Here is a 21,727-nt window from a genome sequence, read left to right on the forward strand (position 1 = left end):
CATAGAGATTGTCGAATTTCGTTGCATTTGCTTCTTGATGATCTTGCAGTTAGCAGAAGTGTTGATGGTGCACATTCTTCCACTTCTTGGACACCGACTTTCATGGACACGCTCTTTGAAATGATCGATGACTCGAGAAACAAGTCTACTTTGTAACATTGAGCAAAGGATTAGCATCTTTCTTGGTGGAATAGCTCCTAAATGGCACTACGTTTGTTTAACATACTAAAAACACGACATAATGCGTCAACATAAAATCGAAACTTAACACAGTGTTTCATAAACACATCGAGAATCCGATGAAACAAAAATTAATGTATAACTGCATATTCCTTTCGTGGTGGGACAAATTAAACTTTCATGCAGTTTTTTTAGGGAGACCCTGTATTTAGGAATTCTTATATAATAAAAAAAATCACCAGAAAATTTTTGGTGCGGGACAAATAAATAAATAAAAATCTCTTTTAATTCTGTCATAAAATATTATTCAGATACAAATATTATGTTAGCTAATGATTACATGTATTTAGAAATAAATATTTAAATAACCTTGACATGATATATCAGACTAGAATTCTCTTAATAAGTTAGTTCTCTAAAATATAGTATTACTGTATAAAAATACATCTACATAAAATGTTTATATTATAATCACATGTCTAATTATGGCAGTGTTAATTAATAACAACGAGTACATTATAACGTAAAATATCGTCCTTTAGTTTTGATAATCTTGTTCTTTCTTCGGTTCCACGTTAATCATTAAGTATCCATCAACGTCGTCCATTTGCTTGCAGGAGAACTTGGCACCTATAGCAAATTCTCCTATTCTTGTAGGAGTAAATTTAAACTCGCCTGAAATAAAAAGGGTTCATCAAGAGTACATGCAGATGAGAGACCATTAAATAATTACTTCTTGCTTTATCTCCAGGAGGAATATTCTTTACTTTCAATTTTATAGTTCCTGTAATACCAGGACCTTCCACAGTAAACTCTCCTTTTTTAATAGGTATGGGTAGCGGGTTCTCCACTTCAACATCAGCTGTTGTTTCTATGGATTCCACTGGATTGTTGTGCAAGTGTATTTTAATGTCAGGTTTACGAAGTCTATATGTTAAGTAGAGTCATAGTAGTGAGTTTCTGATAGGATAGGAAAAATTAAATATACTGACCTGAAGTCATCTTGCGTGAAGAACTCGTAGTTTGTGTCAAGTACGGAGGCCATGCATGATATGTTAAAACCACACTGATCAATCAGTTTCTTCACATATTCGTCATAGGTTACACTTAATTTAACTTCATGAGTAATATCCGGCTGCACTGTTACCTTAAAGTGATCTTCCTTGACCATCTCTCCTACTTTCCCAGTGTAGGTTACTACGTGAAGGCGGAGAATAACTGATACTGTGTATGATGTTGATGAGGAACGGTTTCTAATTTCCAGAGAGACATCGAATGGTTGTCCGATTTTAACATCGTCCAATAAACGCAAGCGGAAGTAAATATCATTGAAATCTTCGTTCAAATAGTATCTGAAATAACAACAGACCCATGCAGTGAAGTCATAAGAATGTTAATGTTAATGATAAAAACCTTGAAAAAATACTAGAGGATTGTTGCAGTGCCTTCATCATTGTTGTTCTTTCATCATTGGTCTTTTCCGGATACTTATACTCTGCGGTGATATCTTCTCTTTCAAAAGTACCAGGAGCTTTCGTGGACAGGAATTTACCGATAGCTAGCACATCTTTTCTTAAAAGTTTTAGGGGCTTGTTTGGTCCGTTATATTTCCAGTACACTTTATCAGCGTTTACTTCAGAAAACAGAAAGTTGCAGTCGTGTGGTCTGAGTACTTCGCCTTGTTTCACTGCTATGATAGAGGCTGGACCACATCTACGTATGAATGAAAATTGGAGAATTGTTTTTGATAAGATTGAGCTTTGACAGTTTACCGGTACATATCCTCGCTGAGTTCTTGAGGGGTGGAATCAATGGCTTGCCATCCACTGTATTCTTTTCCTAAGTCAGGGCGGGTCATATAAACTTCGTTCCATACGTGGAAGTTCCATACAGAATCTGAATTCATATCATCCATAATGGTACCTTTAGCGTCCATGAAGTAGTCGACGGTTAACGAATTTTGAGTGTCATGAGCTGAGGAGTAGTTGGTGACTGTTCTGGCTGGTAAACCCAGAGTTCTACAAACTATATATAATATTTAATAGTTTAATATAAGTTCATTTAATTTTTATGTTCCGTTTTATGCTATATGTATTCTATGGAAGATTTGCCAACGAACAGTCACTATGACAAAAGGCCTGTTTCTGCCTAGAGTAATAAAAGTGACAGTCCACATGATTCACTGGACCCAATCGATTAAAGACTAGAAAAAATAGTTTAATGGTTCGAAATCTGGCCATGCTAATATTGCCTTGAAGCAAAAGCCTAATTATATCAGTTGAAGGATGCACAATTTCTCAAGCAGTATCAGTGAAATACCATCCAAAATAATTGTCAACCAAAGTCTGCTTGGACTAAAGAGAAGTAATCCAACGCTGTCAACAAAAATGTTTTAGATCAATTACCAATATTTGTCCCTACGTAATAAGAAACTACCTGATGACCTCGAAACAAAGTAGATCAATGATTCCAGTATTTCACCATAAGACATAAAAGAAGATGATTAAATGGCAGCTTGTAAAAGCAATACAACTATTAGACAACTATTACAGCAGTAAACCAGAAAATTGAAGCGAACCAAGCCGACACAAACTTTTAAAAAGTACATCAATGTTAACTTTAGCTTAAATTAGTATAATTTAATTTTAATTTGGGAATCATATTTAGTTGTTCAAATTGAACTACGAATAAAACTTGTTCTTTTTATTAAGAAATAATTTTGTGGCATCATATTGGCAATTGATACTTGAAGAAATTGGCACTTGTAGATGTCTCTTCGTGCTGATGATCGTGTTTTTATAGATATTGTGGTCGTAATGTAAGTATAATGTATATCGTTCGTGTTTCTCATGTTGTACAATGACAATCTTGAACCAAGTGGTCCATGGGTGATGCTAACTAAAGTTAATAGTAATTATTTTACGGTTGATAGACCTTCTGCTAAGACTGGGACTTTCCTAGTTGGACCATGCGCTCTGAAAGGGTTGGGATGAATGTCAGGGGAGAACCTTGCACCAAACATATTTGTAAAGCTCTTTGCAAATGGAACGCCAGATTTGTAAGTATGTATTGACGTTGAATTGAAATGAGTAGGACACGAACTTTCTTAGTTCATTAAAACTTGAAGTTGGCTGCCTATTCGAGACATATTTGTTATAGACCTAGATCACGTACATACAAACAAACTCAAAGGAATGAAAAGCTTGCTATTTCTATAGAATATGGAATATGGATGTTATCTGCAACCTACGATCAAGCCTTGGTGTATATGGGGTATTGATGTATATGACTTTCTGAAGCCAGTGCATATGAATCTTCTCAATTTAGACGCGATAAGCGATAGTTTAGTGCGATAAGCACATAACTCATTTTACTAATCTTAATATGTTCTAATATCTGAATTTTTCTAATTGTTTTAATATTTTTTTCAGTATAACCAAAATCGTGTGCAAGTAATAGATCTGTATGAACATTTGCTAGCACTATAGCAGTTTCTAGCACGGATAATACCGGCAATTCCATCAAACTGATACGGCAAAAATACTTTTCTTTCAATAAAACATTTCTTTCTCAAATGCTGATGAAAAATGCTGATAATATAAGCTTTAGCCACTTCTCTCTAATCGGTATACTTTGTACTTTTGCTGATCCAAATAGTCATCAATACCGTCTATTGAAAAAATATTTCAAATTAAAGTAAAAGTGCGTATCGTATGCGTATGCGTATCAAGTAGTGTTGGGAACAATCGACTGAAATCGACTATCAACTGTTTAGTAATTGACTACTTTTTACTATCGACTATTTCAGTTGCTATATTTGGTTCGACTGTTTTGACTAGTAACTGTTTTCAGTCGCTATTTTCGGTTCGACTGATTTTATTACTATTTACTATCGACTGTTTTAGTCGTTTACTTTTAGTTACTATTTTTGGTTCTACTAGTTCATTCGACTGATTTTTAACATTCTGGCCTTCCGTCCTAACCGCGACCTTGAAAGTAATGCGCCAAAATTATGCTTATATAGATTTATATGTAGTTTTATGTTTCATTTGTAGTTTGCTTGTGAATAACTATATGTTGTAAATTGATATAGCAGCACTTTGGAACACTAGTTTTCGACGGCTAAAGAATTAAATGGATTAAATTGTAAATGATAAATAGTAAGATACTTTTGACTGGCATAATAGGTAGTACTTTTTTGATAAACTTTCACGATTTTTGTCCAAACGTCTTGTTTGTCGAAACGTTTTTCCGAAAATCTTGAAGACTAAAATTAGGTTCCAAAAGTTTCAGAAATTGCATAGATCCAAACGATTTGAAGATTTTTTTGCAGTAACAGTTGTTAAATTTCTTTTAAAAATATTAACCGTAAAGAGGTGAATAAAGTATATTAAATATTTGTAATAAATACCTTTTTTGATAGGAAAGCTCTACTTTAATATTCAACAATTTATTTTGTTGGTTATTAGGAGGAGCACCACAGTTCTCATTTGTTAATGAATGGACTATCTTAATAGAATGTGCTCAACTTTTAAAGCCCACTGAGATAATGAGCACCGAGTTATCTGGTAAAAGATATCCCAACGATGTCTTTAATTTTACGGTTAATAAGAAGACTGCAACATTCTATCAAATCCAGGAGTTTAACAAGTGAATGAGGAAAAATGGCAAAATTGTCTATTAGATGTCATCAGTAAAAGACTGGCAAATTTAGAAATGAATACGATATGCGGGCAATCCACACTTTTTAGATCCTGGATTTAAAAAAAAAACAGGATTTGGTATTGTAAATAATGCTGAGGCGATACAAAAAGTTATCACAAAAGAGGTATCTTCCATTCTAACTTCAAAGAATACAAATATAGTTTCACAACTTGAAATTCAAGACAAAACTCCTGACCAAGAATGTATTGACATCTGGAGATATTTTGATAAAAAAATGGTTAGAATGGAAGAAGTAATTACTCCAAGTACTGCAGCAACTTTACAGATTTAGCAGTGTTCGGAAATTCCATTTATTGGCCGTTTAGAAAACCCATTGGATTTTTGGCAAACCCACAAAATGAAACTACCTGAATTATATCAGTTACACGTAAAATATTTCTCTATAACAGCAACATCTGTCCTCTGGGAACGAGTTTTTTCAAAATCTGGCCAAATAATTAACGATCGAAGAAATCGCATTACGGGAGAAAAGTTGAAAATGATAATATTCACAATAATTTAAAAATATTTCCGTTCAAAAATAAATAAAACTTTTATTTAAAAAGGGTCTGGTTATTATTGTATGATCATTTTTAGGTTCATCATGGATTAGATTTTTCAATGATTAGGTATACATTTACATTTTATTTAGTAGTTATGGTTATTATTGAAAATCTTTAGTTTTTAGTGTTTTATTTAAGTTGTGTTGTACTATCTATATTTATTATGCTATGTTATTTAAAACTAGCAATTAATATATTAAAACACGATAAAATATTTGTGGTGTTATTATTCCATTCCTTTTTACACATCCACAGAACATTCAGTATAAAAGTAATCCTACTTCCTTTAAAATTATATTATTTATATGATAATAGAACTTAGTATTTTTTTTCCTTTTCTTTTTTAAAGTTATCACTTGAATGAATATATATATATATATATATATATATATATATATATATATATATCTGTCTCGCTTATACTACCATTGGAGATTATAAAAACATTTAAAATTAACTGCTCCAAGCATTTATCTCCGTCCTTTCCTATCTTACATTTTATACAGACAAGAATTCGTAGATCTTCGTCTGACATCACGAATTTGATCACGCTATTCTTTTGACTATCGACCGTTTCGACTGTTTTGCGACTATCGACTGTTTCGACTGTTTTCAGTCGATAGTTCCCAATGCTAATATCAGGCATATATTACATATATCGATATATACTTTTCGATATTTTTACTAAAGTAATTGGAACTGAACAGTTTATCGAATAAAGAAGATATTTTGATTCTGGATCGCCAATCGCTCTGACATTATGATGTGAAGAAACAGTTCATAGAAATTTGGATAGGAATCTAAGGTATACCAAAGATGGACTGAAATTTGAAAACCCTGAAATGATTAAATGTTAAAATTAAAATAAAATAAAATAATTTAAAATAATTTTTATAATTAAACTACTTTAATTTTAAAATAAAATTATTGATGAAGCAATTTAGTTTTTACATCAATAGACGCCGAGAATTATGAAATAGTACCACCTCTGTATCGAATACATTAACATTTTAATCGCATTCGCCCATACTGCCGATGCAAATACGCTATGAAGAAGTAGAAATTCGTCCTTGGCTGACCGACTGTGAAGTAAAAATTGCATCATGCATCATGATCGTCAACAGATAGATTTAATTAACTCAATAATTTTTAATTCAAATTTTTTTTTAAATATCCAATTATACTTCGTAATTTTTAAAATAAAACACAAATAAGTTTTTAATATATCTAAGATAATTTTGACAATTTCAAAATAACCCCCTTGAATAAAACTAATTTATAGCTAGGCCTGGAAAATGGCTAGACTGTCCATTTCAATTTATAGAAAAGGATTTTAAAACGTCCACTCAAAATGTCGAAGAGTTTTTCATTTTTCGTAACGAATTTATTCATATAAATTTCAAATACTAATCATGATATATGTGCCTAATTAATCATTAACATTTTGCCACTTTTGCCATGTCCCACACAATTATATAGCAGAACTGGGACCTTTGCTGATGATACGACGATATTAGCAAAGAGGGCTTAGCAGCAGTAGAGCTAAACCTTTCAATTTATAGAAAAGGATTTTAAGACATCCACTCAAAATGTCCTCGAAGAGTTTTTCATGTTTCGTAACGAATTTATTCATATAAATTTCAAACATTAATCATGATATATGTGCCTAATTAATCATTAACATTTTGCCACTTTTGCCATGTCCCACACAATTATATAGCAGAACTGGAACCTTTGCTGATGATACGATGATATTAGCAAAGAGGGCTTAGCAGTAGTAGAGCTAAACCTTTCAATTTATAGAAAATGATTTTAGACATCCACTCAAAATGTCCCTGAAGAGTTTTTCATGTTTCGTACCGAATTTATTCATATAAATTTGAAACATTCATCATGATATATGTGCCTAATTAATCATTAACATTTTGCCACTTTTGCCATGTCCCACACAATTATATAGCAGAACTGGGACCTTTGCTGATGATACGACGATATTAGCAGTTAAGAGAGCTAAGCAGCAGTAGAGCTAAACCTGAAAACTTACTTGTATTTATTTGTTATTATGTTAAGACAAAGAAGAATTAATCATTACTTATGCACTAATTTTAATAAATAAATATAAAAAAACCTATTAGTACTTATTTTATAAATTACAAAATTAAACTTACTAGTTGTTAGAACTCCTGCAAAAACCCAACACTGCCCGTATTTAACAGGTTTCTTTTTCTTATAATAACCTTGAAGTATTTCCTTACTGCCTAACCATTTTGTTGGAGCGATTCCTCCGGAAAAATCTGTTGACCATCTACCAACCACTACACCCTCGTCATCCGCCGCGTTGACTGCCGCAGAAAGTGCTCGAGTAACCCTGACCGGATCAGATCTAGAACATACGAATTTCCATGTATTCTATTTTTCTTTATTTACTAAGTTTTTCAATAAGTGCCGTAGTTCAATAAGAGAAAAAATTATTCAAAGGAACCAAAGGTTTAACAGTTCTTAGTAACAGAGTTCTTGAACAACAAGAACAACGATTATTTAATAGAGTCTTCATACCTAAGATTGCATTTCACTTTTCCGACGACATGAACCAAGTACAAAGCACAATCCAAAATATCTTCGTCAAATTGATCGTACTTCCATATAACTGGTTTGATTCGGTTATATGTTCCCCTGTAAATTATCCCCACATCATTCAATACCGATTCATCTTTCCATTCTTGCGATTTCATATAAACTTGATCTTGTTTACACCTGAAAATATGTATAGTGATAATTAAATTATACCCATAGGGACATATCCATTTGATTAAAATTAAAACGATTCTTTGTGCCTCAAATACTACAACAAATGGCCAATAATGATAATGTAAAATTGCTGTATTGATAATGTTGATTTGTTCGATGTACATAATGAAGTTGAGTTATTCAAAAAGAAAATATGGGTATATAAGTTGAATATTGGAATCAGCGTTATTCCATCTACATTAGAATCTCCAAATAGAATTACAAATACGGAGGTATACATATTTTTTAAAGAAAATAAATTCAGGGATTTGAAAAATAAAAAAATTGTAACATGTGGTTCTTAAATTCTTCGTTCTCGCAAATTATTTTGAAACAACAGAGAATATACAATTACAATTTTCCCCAATTTCAGACATTTAGTAACTAGGTAATACAACAGCAAAAATAGTTAGGAATAATCATAGAGAAATTTTATATATATTTCTTCATTAAATATTGTAGAACCAGAAAATGTTTTATTAATCTTTATTTATATAGGTTATATTTAATGTTTTAAGAATAAAAAATTCAGGATATTCAAAAATTGTGAGAGCCGGCAGTGGTAAAGGCGATGGTCCTCCTACTGTTGCGATAGCCGCGGGTTCGAATCCTGCTGGCTCATGGTCGTAAATGTATGTTTGTGATTGTTTAAAATTTGTGAATGTTCTAGGCAATAGTGTAAAATCCGACAAGGAAAATTATCCCAGTCACGCCAGTAACCAGGCTGGGTAAGACCGGATGTTTTCTGGAATGATTTCTAAAATTGGTCACTCGCCAATCGGTAGGCTTAATGCTGAGGACCGTGGTTCAAAGCCCACGTTAAACTTTAGGCCCAGTCCAGATAAACCCACAGTTGGTAAAAGGAGATTTTAAAATATATATATAAAAAAATTGTGAGATTAGATAGATAGTATCTTTGAATGAATGAAACATTCAAATTTTAAAGTAGTTACATAAACATTTTTAATTAAATTTCTATTTTTTATTTCTTGCTATAAATATTCCCCCTTGTCGCAACCTTTGGTGATTCAGAAGCCTTCTATGCCTCTTTATTCTATGATCCCTACACAAATCATAACTGGCACATTCGGAGGCAGTATCCGTTTTTTAAAGAACTTATCAGGGAAAAAGACATCTTGATTTTGGGTCGCCAGTCGTTACGAAATTACTCAATCACTAAGACTTGATCGCATAACACAAACAAAACTTTTATAAAGAATGTTGTTTTTGTAGATATAAGCGTTTACTGAAAATTTAAATATTTACGAGAACAAAATAAATAAACTATATCAAATTTTTGCTAATAATAACAGGCGCCTGTTTAATTCCACACATTTTTATCTTTTACGGTTATTAAATTGAATGACTCATTGCTGTTAAATGTGTAAATTTATTCTGGTAGCGGTCATATATGCAGGCATTAGATTATTGAATTATTAAATTAATAAACTCAGTAAGTATTTGTACTACATTTGTACTTCAACGAAACAAGAAGTTGACGAGAAATGGATGCAACATGAAAAATGTAATCGTTTATAACATATATTAATAGAGTAGACGCAACAGAATATGAATGGTTTCAAGCTTCTGCTCTGCATTTTGTAAGCTCTACTGGGCCTAGGTTATTACCATTGTAATATAATTCAATTTATAAAACAAGAATGCTTTAAATTATTTATAAAAAATTAACAATAAACCATGAGAATGATCGGCTAAATATTCCAAGAACCGTGTAAACCTGCTTTGAAACTTTTTATAGAACTTATTTCCAATTTCTCAAATTATTCAACTGAGTACGATTCTTGATGACACATTATTCTAACGTTAAATTGACAGATATCAAATATTTTTGAAATTTTAGTACTATGTGGTTTAATAAGCTTGAGATCTAAGTAGTCGTTGAGTGCAAAATCTGGGAAATAAGTTGGATATTTAAGCAATTTGTACTTTTTTGCATTTGCAGCATTGTATTTTTGTGTAAGTGTATTATCTTAATGATAAGTTACTTTTTTGTCCTGCAAACGGGATCTTTTTGCGAATTTTTGCATTCAGTAGTCTAATAGCGTACACTATTAATATTAGTTTATTACCTTAACAGTTTGGGGCTAATTCACGAATCAAATTTCAACCAATTTTAACCATTACTCCATCAGTTTAAAACCATAAATAAAGAACCAGGTCTTTGGACCATCGTATGCAAATTTGGCCTTTAAAACCAAAAATTGTACGAAAATCTTCTTGTAAAATTGGAATGTTGAAGTTCTTTTATCATAGTGTTCCGTTAATTACTATAAATTTTAACTGTTCATATTTATCTTCTCCGTCATTTAGTGATCTTTCAAGAAAAGAATCACTAAAGGATCTAGGAGATTTAGATTTGAGTTGCTCTGAAAATTTTTAACATAGATTGGTCTACGCCTGAAGTCCATAAAGTGGGCGGCGTGTGATTCACGGCAGAAATTCTGTCTTTTTACATTTCCTGGAACCTTAACTGTTCCGTTAACTGAACTCCTTCTGAACTTATTGAGCAACTTATTAGTATCAAATCTAGAATGTATTGATGTAGTTCATATTGCATTAAATTAATAACAAAAACTTATAATTCACACTCCATCAGAGACTAGTTTATTTGTAGCCTTTATTTCAATAAGTGTCAAGCCAAAGGTTATCAAACTCTTTCACGATTTATTAATCTAATAATAGATTAATCTGGTGCCTGCATATATTGACGTACCGCAATATATTTACACAGTTAAAAATAATGATTCATTCAATTCAACAACCATATATAAACAAAAATATGTTGAAGCTACTGCTTGTCGGGTTTTTTAGTAAAAACTCGATATAGTTTATTTATATTGTTTATGTAAACATTTAATTTTTCAGTAAACGTTTGCATCTTTGAAAACACATTATAAGTAATGAGTATTATCGAATTATCGAATATATATATATAATCGAATCGAATTAAAGACGAATGTTAGAAATAAACATAAAGCTAAAACCTTATTAAAATCTGTTTAAAATATGGATCACAAGATCTATTTTTATAGCTGATTATTAATTTGCATGTTTGATGTGCTACTGTTACTATTACACGTTAATGATCCGAAACAGAGTATTTTGTTTAACACCTTTATAAGACCCTATATATTAATGAAGTCTGCTTTAAAGCCTGATAAAACTGCATTATTGTTATTTGTGTTTTAACGGTAACATATTTATGTATAATTGCGAGAAGAAAAAACGAATTAAAACGTAATTACTTTGTCCAACTAAGGTACAATGGATATATATTTGTATCATTATATCTTCAACCAATAGCAGGCTCTCTAAAGTGTTCACTTCCCTTATATACATTCTTCTCTTATAATACGCTGCTGTTGGTACCTCAGAACCTCTTTACCAAATCACAACACAGTTGGCTATTAGCTGCAACCATTTCTAATTACTAAACTTTTACACTTATTCCAACCATATCCCATTGATATTTACAGCAGCAGTCGATACGTCAGTTGTCAATATTTCAGTCTTCTCCTCAATAACTCTCAAGCCACATGGCTTTGTAATGGGAACTATATCGTGAAGAATGCTAGAATCTTCAACGGCCGAATCAGCGAATATAGAATTATCATCGGTCAAAAAGTGTGTGTACTCAACGTATTAGCACTAATATATTAAAACAGCGAAGAATAAAATTGAGGATGTACTTATATTTTCTATGTCAGCTCGATAAGTATAGGCTTGATAATGCCACTCTGACTTGGTTTTTGATCAAGTGAAGTGAATTCTCAACTGATTGAATAATCATTTAACATACAGCGGATAGAAAAGTAATATGAACACCTGACATATACACAATATTTATTTATTAATAAGATCATGAGCCTCTGAAATTCTTCTCGAAATAAATTCGTAGAGTGTCTGAATGGTTTCTAATAGAATATTTTATCATCCTTGTAAAACACATCTGCACAATTGCTTCAATGATATTGGAGATGGAATCTAGTCCACACTCTATGATCTAAAATATTGATACTGATTGCTGGTCCGGAAAGATGTTTGATGATATTCTGATGTTCTTCAAACCAATACTGAAGTTTTTTGACCTATGGAAGTGTTTAGTATTTGAAATCAATATATCGAGGTATTCATTCACAGTATTTAACTTTCGGCTTCGCCTGCTGTTCCTTTTCGCCGATGATGTTTTACTGTGTTTGGTGTATGCTGTCATTATCGTGAATACTGTCGCTCGTAAAAAGTTTTATCTGACATTTCACCGATCGCTTGTTTTTGTCAAAGAACAAGGTGTATAATACATTGAAATATAATCTACAAGACTGAGATATATATACTCGTAGCATTACTTACAAAAGCAACGTTTCCAACATGTAACAAGAAATATTATATTGCGTGGTATTCATATTATTTTGTCCTATCGCAAAATACGCGTGGTTTGATAAAAATAGTGAGAATTGTTTGATTACCTATACCCATTTTGAAATGCGTTAACAGGTCAATTGAAAAGTCCCCGGCCTGGCACATAGATGATGCTACTAGAATTAAATCCACACGTTCTTTAGTTAGCCGTACCCCTCAAAAGATGCGTGTATAAATTTGACAGCTGTCGGATCATTAGTTTGTGAATTACAGCATTTTGAATGAAGCAACTTTGGTTATTATGAAAACAATGGATAAAAATGAATTTTGCGTGTTGATAAAATATTGCTTTTTAAAAGGAAAAAATACAGTTGATGCAAAATCTTGGCTTGATGTCGAGTTTTCGGACACTGCCCAGGAAAATCAATCATCAAAGATTGGTATGCTAAATTTAGACGTGGTGAAATGAGCACCGAAGACAGTGAACTCTGTGGATGACCAAAAGACATTGTTACCGACGAAAACATTAAAAAAATCAACAAAATCGAATGAAAAAATTGAATGAAATTGTAGATACTTTAAAGATATCAACTGAACGTTTACATCACATGATTCACGAATATTTGGGTATGAGAAAGCTCTGGGCGCGCGAGCTCACTTCTGGTCAAAAACAACGACGAGTTGATGATTCGGAGCAGTGTTTGAAGATGATCAAGCGTAATAAAAACGAATTTTTGCGTCGATATGTGGCAATGGATGAAACATGGCTTCATCACTTTACTCTGAAGTCCAATCGACAGTCATCCGAGTGGACTGCACACGATGAACCCGCTCTAAAGCGTGGGAAAACGCAATAGTCGGCTGGCAATGTTATAGCGTCTGTATTTTGATATGCGCATGGAATAATTTTCATTGACTACCTTGAAAAAGGAACAACCATCAACAGCGACTATTACACATCGTTATTGGACCGTTTTAAGGAAGAAATCGCCGAAAAACCACCGTGTCACAAGTCATCCATCGTATTCTCCAGATCCGGCCCTATTTCCTGTTCTCAGATCTCAAAAGAATGCTGGCTGGGAAGATATTTTTGTCGAATGAAGAGGTGATCGCCGAAACTGAGGCCTATTTTGAAGCAATGGTCAAATCGTACTATAAAAATGGTATCGAAACAATTGCGCAACATTGCAGGGTCGCAACCACAAAGGGAATTATGTTGAATAAAAAAAAAATTGCCAAAAAAATGTGTTTTACTATGGTAGGCCGGCGTCTCTTCCATTCACCTGTTATAATAATTAATATGTTATTATGGAACCGGAATTTTTTTTGTAAATATATTGATAGAAATTCGCATAATATCATGAGCTACATACCATGGATTAAATAAAATATAAATTTTTGTTTCCCAACAATAACAATAAGAACCGGCATCAATAATTTTGGTATCAACCTCCATACGCCACCTGGCCACTATGGCATCTGGTGGTGTCACAACGTTGACTGTTATCACATTGTCCTTAATGGAGTGTATGTATACGTTCCAAGGCAAGTTCCTATCCGGCTTCTTAAGTAATGGTACACCGACCATAGTTCCTGATCCATGAGTGGGTTTATCCTCATCTAATAAAACCAAAATCGATGTTAACATGGCGTCAGAAATTATTCAGAGCAATATTATTATTACCGTCAACAACGAATATGAAAGATATTCCATCTTTTGATTCATCGTAAGGCCGACTAAGTGTAATATTTAACTTAAAGTGTTGTCCTCTTCTCACTACCAGTTGTGGATAGTATTCTCGTCTCATTAGGTCATATTTTGAAGTTCTGTGCTGATAGCCATTCTCTTCTATGCAAGGATCGATACTCCTTATAATTAATATATTTGGTTCGTTAATTTTTTCTTCGAATTCAAGACCATCTGTAACAATGAGAACTCTATATTAATCATATCATTATATACCAATTTTTAATTACACAATATTTTTCTAGTTGCATCTTGAATTAAAATAGGAGATACTATAGGGCTATGGGATATTCTCTAAGTTTCTCTGAAACTCTAACTGAATCTGAGTCTATCTAAATGAACCACAAATTCTAAAGAAATATAGAATAGTATTAAATGTTTTATTGTATTTTGGCCAGCGATACCTAGTGGTGAAATGAAAGGTGGATCTATTATGATATTCGCAAGGGCAAAAAGTGCTGAGTTAGTCCAAGAAAACTATCCATATCGAGTTATAGTATAGTACTGGCTTCTTAAACCGAATGAAACTATAACAGATGCCTACCGACGTCAATTAAACAAATTGAATGACGAATTATTGCAAGAAATACCACCAATAACGAGTAACAGAAGCAGCCACATCATATTGCATTACATTGATCGGCCACACGTAGTAAAAGTTGGGAATGATACATTATTGCAGCTTTACCATACCCAGGGTACTCATCAAACGTACTGTTTTCTGTTTTCCAAATATATGTAATCACTAATAACAATGGAAATATTGATTTTCTTTATATAATTTTATTTATATAGAGAAAAGCATAATGCATAAGTTAAATTATTGAAGTCTCCTTGTTGCTCTCTCTCTCTCTCTCTTTCTTTTCGTGTTCATTTCTTCCACAATATGGCCAGAGGGTTTATAAAAGTTTGATAACTGACAGGCTGGTAAAGGGTCGTTGATATTGCAGCTAATATCACAATAATAATATACAGTAATGGATTTCGAAAATTTCTAAATGTTATTTTTCAACTTAAAATTAACTCAAAATTGTATAATTCTATCATTGAAGCCAATCAAAGTCGTATTGCAGTTGCTAACCGCTGAGGTTGGGCCTAATTTCGATCAACAAAGGCTTGAAGATAATAAATTTGTTGCACGATAGGGCTGTTATACAGTGTTAGTGTTGACAAGTAAAATATCGAGCTTTTTGCACAAAAGCTAAATACAAGTTTTTAGGAAAATAATGAGACAGTAAATTGCAATTAAATATTGCAAGGTGGTTTGTTTAATTTAAACGGTCTAATTTTCAAAAATGAGGAGGATTGTTTAGAAAAGTAAAGTAAATTAAGGAAAAATTGTGTTACCGATACAAATTATTGCAAGAAATTTGCTCAAGTTTGTACTGTTTTTTTATTTAAAAAAAACATCAAAATATTATTTTCGAGAAAACAAATCAAAAATGATAATTGTTTAGGCAGCATTGTTAAATGTATAACCGTTTAAATTCATTTTAATTGACAGGAATGTAATTATGCATGGAAATATATTAATAATGTCGTGTTACCATCTATATTATATTTTATTCATTCATTATTAAGTTCAAATATATTATCTATTTATTATTTATCTGTTAAATATTAAAATACCTTTCCCACTCCTCACCGTTTTACTGTAATTATTTAAAATATTAATGTTCTTAAAACGTATTATTATAATTTATATTTTAAAGAATAACTAACTCAATATAAATAAATATAGAGGACATAATAGAGAAAAGTAATTTAATATTTATATTATATATATTATTCAAGGCAATCTTGTAATCAACATACAACTTTTATAACTCAAGCCTTAGTTAAGTTTTATCACTAGATCTGCAATAATATTATGCTTCATTAAAATTAGTGTTCATTTTTGTGAAAAACATTGATATTAAATATACTAATAGAATCTACCATTTACTATATATCTATATGCATAATATTTAATAATAATCAGTTATCATTCACTGTAACAGTCTCTAAAAAATGGTAACTCGCCTTTTATTTTAAAAAATATGTTGTCTACATAAGACATCAGTCAAATTCTTGAGGTTTAGAAGTCAAGTGCTTGATTTAAACTTCATAAAATTCCTTAAAATACGGAAAATAAAACTGACTTTTTTTACATATTTTAAAGTCTCCTTTTACCAACTATGGGTTTATCTGGACTAGACCTACTATTTAACGTGGGCTCCGAACCACGGTCCTCGGCATTAAGCCTACCGACTGGCGAGTGACCAACTTCCAAAATCATCCCAGAAGACATCCGATCTTACCCAGCCTCGCTACTGGCGTGACTGGGATCATTTTCCTTGTCGGATTTTACATTCTTGCCTAGGACAGTCACAAATATTAAAGGAGTATTAGTAAGTAGGAGGATTACCGTTGCCTTTGCCACTGCGCCACCAAGCATAAAACTGAATTGAATTCTATAATTACATGTCTCAACAGGATTCGAGCGCACGACTATAGCAGCAGACGTTCCAGTCGCCTTGACCGCTGTACAAACTTGTAAATTATTCATAATCAAACTTTATATATATATCTTTTTTCTCATAAATTAATTAATAAAATATACGAAATGCATGAATGAGTTTACATATAATGATAAATACCATAAAAGGTATGCTACAAAGTCATACAATAGAAAATGACACACAAAACATATAAAGTTTGACGCATTATTTCCTTAGAAACTTAAACCATCCTTGAAAACAACATAAATGTTGAAATCGTTCCATTCAAGTTTATGGTATTTCAGAGAATTACATGGAAATAATCACGTTTAGGTACGTACATAGCTGTGGTTTTGGGGAAAGAACGTTACGGTAGTCATTAATAAAACAAAATTACCGTATAGAAACCACACATTCAAGAAGTCAACTAGTAATCCGTTTATCCCTATTATTCAGCAAAATTTACGGGATTTCTAATAACCGGTCAGCCTTCATAATGTTTGATTTTATAATTATTAACCTAAAATCAGCGTGTACATCCCACTAAAGCAACTCCACTGATGACTTCTCAGTTAATAAGTTACTATAAAATTATGCCACAGCATAGTTTCATTAATTTTAATTTTGTGAATATACATTAATGCTTATATATTGGTGATATTTATTTTTTTATTTAATAAATATTGTTATATTCCTTCAGAATTGATGCAGATTTTTGGATTTTTAGTCAAGGGATGGATTTAATCAATTAGATCATCATTACTGTAATTATATTCATGTTTAAGAATATTAATTTGATTGAATAACAAATTGTGTTTCTAAAACTAAAACTCAACAATAAATGTAACTGGATTATCTAGGGAACAGCATTAATTTGTATGTAAAAATTCCTTTAAAACTAATTAGATGTCGGTGATATATATTGGTGAAAATATGAATTATCAATATAAACAACTATTACTTTTTTCATATTTTTTACATAAAGTTTCCAATCAGTTTGCCATTTAGAATTATCACATAATTTGTTAAATAAAGAGGTTAATGATCGAACGCTCAAAATAAACTCTTCGCCATTCAATATTTTTGTTATTCGATATAACGACCTTTAAAACGTATAATGATGCAGCCATCACACCTTAATTGTGGGGTATGTTTACAATTATTTAAAAATAGTGATTTCGATATTAATATTAAAAAATAGCTAGGAGAACCAAACAGGTTCGAAGACAATGAATTGCAAAACTTATGGCATGAGAAACCAGCTCTAACTCTAAAAATATTTCAGAGAGCTTAGCAGTTGATATATGAGTTGTACCCTGACGTTTATGTGTGAGGGATAAAATAAAATAGGTAGAAAAACTGGTATAACACGAATTGACTGAAAATGTTATTTCGAAGTCAATTTTTTAAAGAGTATTGTGACTGGTAATTAAAAGTATTTACTACGACAATCCCAAGCGCAAACAATCATGGATTAGCCCAGGGGTCCTATCCACGCCGACAAAGAAGTGGAATATGTATGTAGGTTTTACTGCACATACAGTGACATGAGCAAGATGTAATGTATTAAGAGGTGTTAAAATCGAATTAAACTCTTACTGCAGATGTCAACAAAGACAAAGTTATCTTCTTGTATGACAGTTCTTGGCCGCATGTTGCAAGAGTTGTGAAGGATACATTGTGGTAATTGCCACATTTCTGGTTATCAACTGTTTAGATTGAATGGATAATGGTTTGCACACAGCACTTGATTTTAAAATGCTGTGAAGAGATATGTTAGAAAATATTTTGATTAATACCAATTGTACCAATTCCTTAGAAAATGTCATTTTAAAGAGAAAAAATAATCAGAGTACATGCAACCACCAAATATAACAGTTAACATTTTAGGTACAACCCGAAAATACAACGCTTATTTCTTTTTCAAGGTAAACTTGCATCATTTAATAACACGCCGTAATGTTAAGCAATCTGCTGTTGTGTATAAATTGTTTATAAATGCAAAATAAAATATTTTTATATTTATTTAAATTTATTTAGAACATAATATGTCTATTTATCTTATAAGTATATCAAAATAAAGAAGCAGCTATAAGATGTTTATTATTTTATTAATTTTTATGGTACTGAATTTATAATATTTAAAACGATATAACGAATTTTAATAAAACTAATTATACAGTTTCAAATATTATATATATATATATATATATATATATATATATATATATATATATATATATATATATATATATATATTTCGACTGCGCCACCAAGCCGGCAACAAATATTATTTATACTGTCACAGATTAAATAATTATTAATGATATTACAAAAACCTTTTTATAGCACCTTATATTTTTATAACAGCTTATCATTATATTAGTTAAACTAAAAATATGTTTTTCATCACTTGGTAAGTTGTTAGATGTTTATTAGCGAAACTGGAGCATTGTAATTTATATCGAGCTAAAAATAAACTCGTATACATCTAAACTATATTGAGAAAATTCACTTTTAATCCATAATTTATTTTTTTTATTTTCTCTGTGGGAAATTTAATATAGGGACTTATTACCTGTAACTTCTTCTGGTTTAGGCAAGTGTGGTACTGACACATCATTTTTAGGAGACCAAGATCCCTTAAGCCACGGACAATTGAATGGACAACACTTCATCAACCCGCGTTTCATTTTCTAGTGTTTTCTGTCATCAAAAGTAAATCGAACAAAAATAATAAAACGCGACCAGAATCTTGACAAAAACTCGACGCTAACACAGCTTAACCAAGTGCACGACTGACCTTAAGAAAAGTTAGTCTGTTAAGGTTAAAGAAAACGAGATGGCTCATCGTCCAACAGCAGCTTGTATATTTTAACACAGGCTTCATTAAGGGGCTATACCAGTATAAGGAAACTGATTTTGTACAATATGTATTATACTCTTTTTAATCCATAGACCACGAATAGATTAGTACAATTATGTGTATAAAAGAGAGAGACAGAGAGAGAAAGAGAGAGAGAGAACGTGCGAGGTTTGACGAGATTTCACGGATTTTATTTAATTAGCGAAAAGTGTGTTAAACAAGAATTAATTTAAAATGAGTTAATTCTAACATAATTTATAGGTTTTATTTAGAATAGATCTAGGCATCAAAAACATAATAGCATTCTAACTACGAAATATAATACTATTATCAAAACATAATAAAGTACTACAGCAAAAACAGAAACAGACGAATTGATGTTCGTTAGTCTCGGTAAAAATCGAGAACGGCTGGACCGATTAGGGTAATTTTAGTTTTCAAATTCTTGTAAAAGTTCAAGAAAGGTTTATGTGGTAAGAAAATTGATGAAAGTTTAACTGTCACCTTCATCAATAGTTTTACTTTCACAAAGAACTTTGTTGGTTTGAAATATTTAGAGATGGGTTTGGATGTTTATTTTGTTACATTCTCATCAAACAGCGATTATAATGTATATTTTATAAATATTGTAGGTAATTTCTCAGCACTGATCGTTTAGTACTTTACCACAGCTTATATTTCATATAAATAAATGAATTTCTTGATGGTACATCGATTGCATAACATGGAAATCCAGTGTAAAATAAAAACATATATGTCAAACATGATAATATTGTTTGTAAACAATATTCGCTAACGGTGATTTCAATGAAGATAGACTGATTATGGTAAAACAAAGTTTTTTAACCGACTTCAAAAAAGAGGAGGTTCTATGTTCGGCTGTATATTTTTTTAATGTATATTCGCCGATTTATCTGTCTATTATGGACCGATTTTTAAAATTATTGTGCCCGAGGTGATCCCATTGCAACCAAGATAGGATCAGACGGGGGGAAAGAGGGCAAATCGACGGAATACCTCAAATTTCAAAGGCACGTACAATATTTTCACATATTTTTTATCTAAAATAATTAGATATTTGCCTATAATGTTATTGCTGAACTGATGTGGTGAAAAAATGGAACTAATTCAATGTAAAAGCTATTCAGTCTGATTTTTAAGTAGTAACTATATCATATGAGAAGTCGTAGAAACATGGTAGACAACTGTTTCTATAGTGTAGTAGTTAGGACGTTAAGCTCACATGCGGAGGTCGCAAATTCGATTCCCATCAGAGCAGCAACTTGTCTTTTTCTAGTTTAGTTGAAACATTTGTCAAATCAGCTAGACTAGGTAGCGGGCTCCAGTGCCTGAAACATTCCTTATTTTCAATCATTGTTTCTTTATTCTTATTTTTCCTCATACCGGCTGTACTTTTACTTGAGCTATCCATTGTAATACTTAATAAAATAACTGCGTAATTTATTAACTAAATATGTAACACTAAAAAGAGGAAAACAAAATATTTTTTCAAAAATGAACCGATTTCAAAAAATAAATAAGAATCCCACTTAAATGTAAAAAATAATTAAGCTTAGACTTTTAACACAAAAAATAATGTTTAAAAACAAAATAATCGTTGTAATTACTAAATAGCCGAGCCCTCAAACAATTCAAAAATAATAATATGAATTTATGTCACAAACACAAAATTAAAATGAAACAAAAGAAATGTAATTTAATATAACCGTTTGGGCGTGGTACCGACTTTGTACTGATTTTTATTTAGTTACTCCAACGATTATTACGTACATATTTTATTTTAAAACGTTTTTTTTATGTTAAAAGTCAAATTTCGGTTATTTTTATATTATAGTGGAACCGTTATTTATTTTTTGAAGTCCGTTCAATTTTTTTTTGTAAAAATATTTTATTAAATGTCAGATACAATTCAATGTGTGACGAGCTGCCTCACACGCTAACTGTAGCGATGACTAACAAGAGACAGAAGATGATAATAATCGGATTGGTATGTCACCAA

At 31.5% G+C, this 21,727-nt stretch overlaps 1 protein-coding gene across 1 annotated transcript; it reads right to left on the reverse strand.

Moving 5' to 3' along the window:
• Positions 1–464: 464 nt before the first annotated feature.
• Positions 465–19,683, reverse strand: LOC143203106 (annulin). Its single transcript, XM_076415239.1, has 10 exons — positions 19,420–19,683; positions 14,299–14,535; positions 13,988–14,234; positions 8,004–8,201; positions 7,616–7,830; positions 1,953–2,205; positions 1,594–1,893; positions 1,173–1,532; positions 914–1,107; positions 465–855 (listed from the first exon to the last, which is right to left on the reverse strand). Exons 1-10 carry the CDS (start codon positions 19,532–19,534, stop codon positions 719–721), a joined length of 2,256 nt encoding a protein of 751 aa, XP_076271354.1. The 5' UTR covers positions 19,535–19,683; the 3' UTR covers positions 465–718.
• Positions 19,684–21,727: the final 2,044 nt, after the last annotated feature.

This window comes from Rhynchophorus ferrugineus, unplaced genomic scaffold (assembly GCF_030347505.1).
Source record: "Rhynchophorus ferrugineus isolate W39M unplaced genomic scaffold, kcgeb_rfMv2 rfM9, whole genome shotgun sequence".
Taxonomy (NCBI): domain Eukaryota; kingdom Metazoa; phylum Arthropoda; class Insecta; order Coleoptera; family Curculionidae; genus Rhynchophorus; species Rhynchophorus ferrugineus.

What these genes read in the sequence shown, in the direction of transcription:
- LOC143203106 (XM_076415239.1), bottom strand. Translation starts at nt 19,534, where the DNA reads ATGAAACGCGGGTTGATGAAGTGTTGTCCATTCAATTGTCCGTGGCTT. An exon ending in TTCACGCAAGATGACTTCAG is followed by an intron (nt 1,108 to 1,172) that starts GTCAGTATATTT and finishes CTTAACATATAG; the next exon opens with ACTTCGTAAACCTGACATTA. An exon ending in TCCTGGAGATAAAGCAAGAA is followed by an intron (nt 856 to 913) that starts GTAATTATTTAA and finishes TTTTTATTTCAG; the next exon opens with GCGAGTTTAAATTTACTCCT.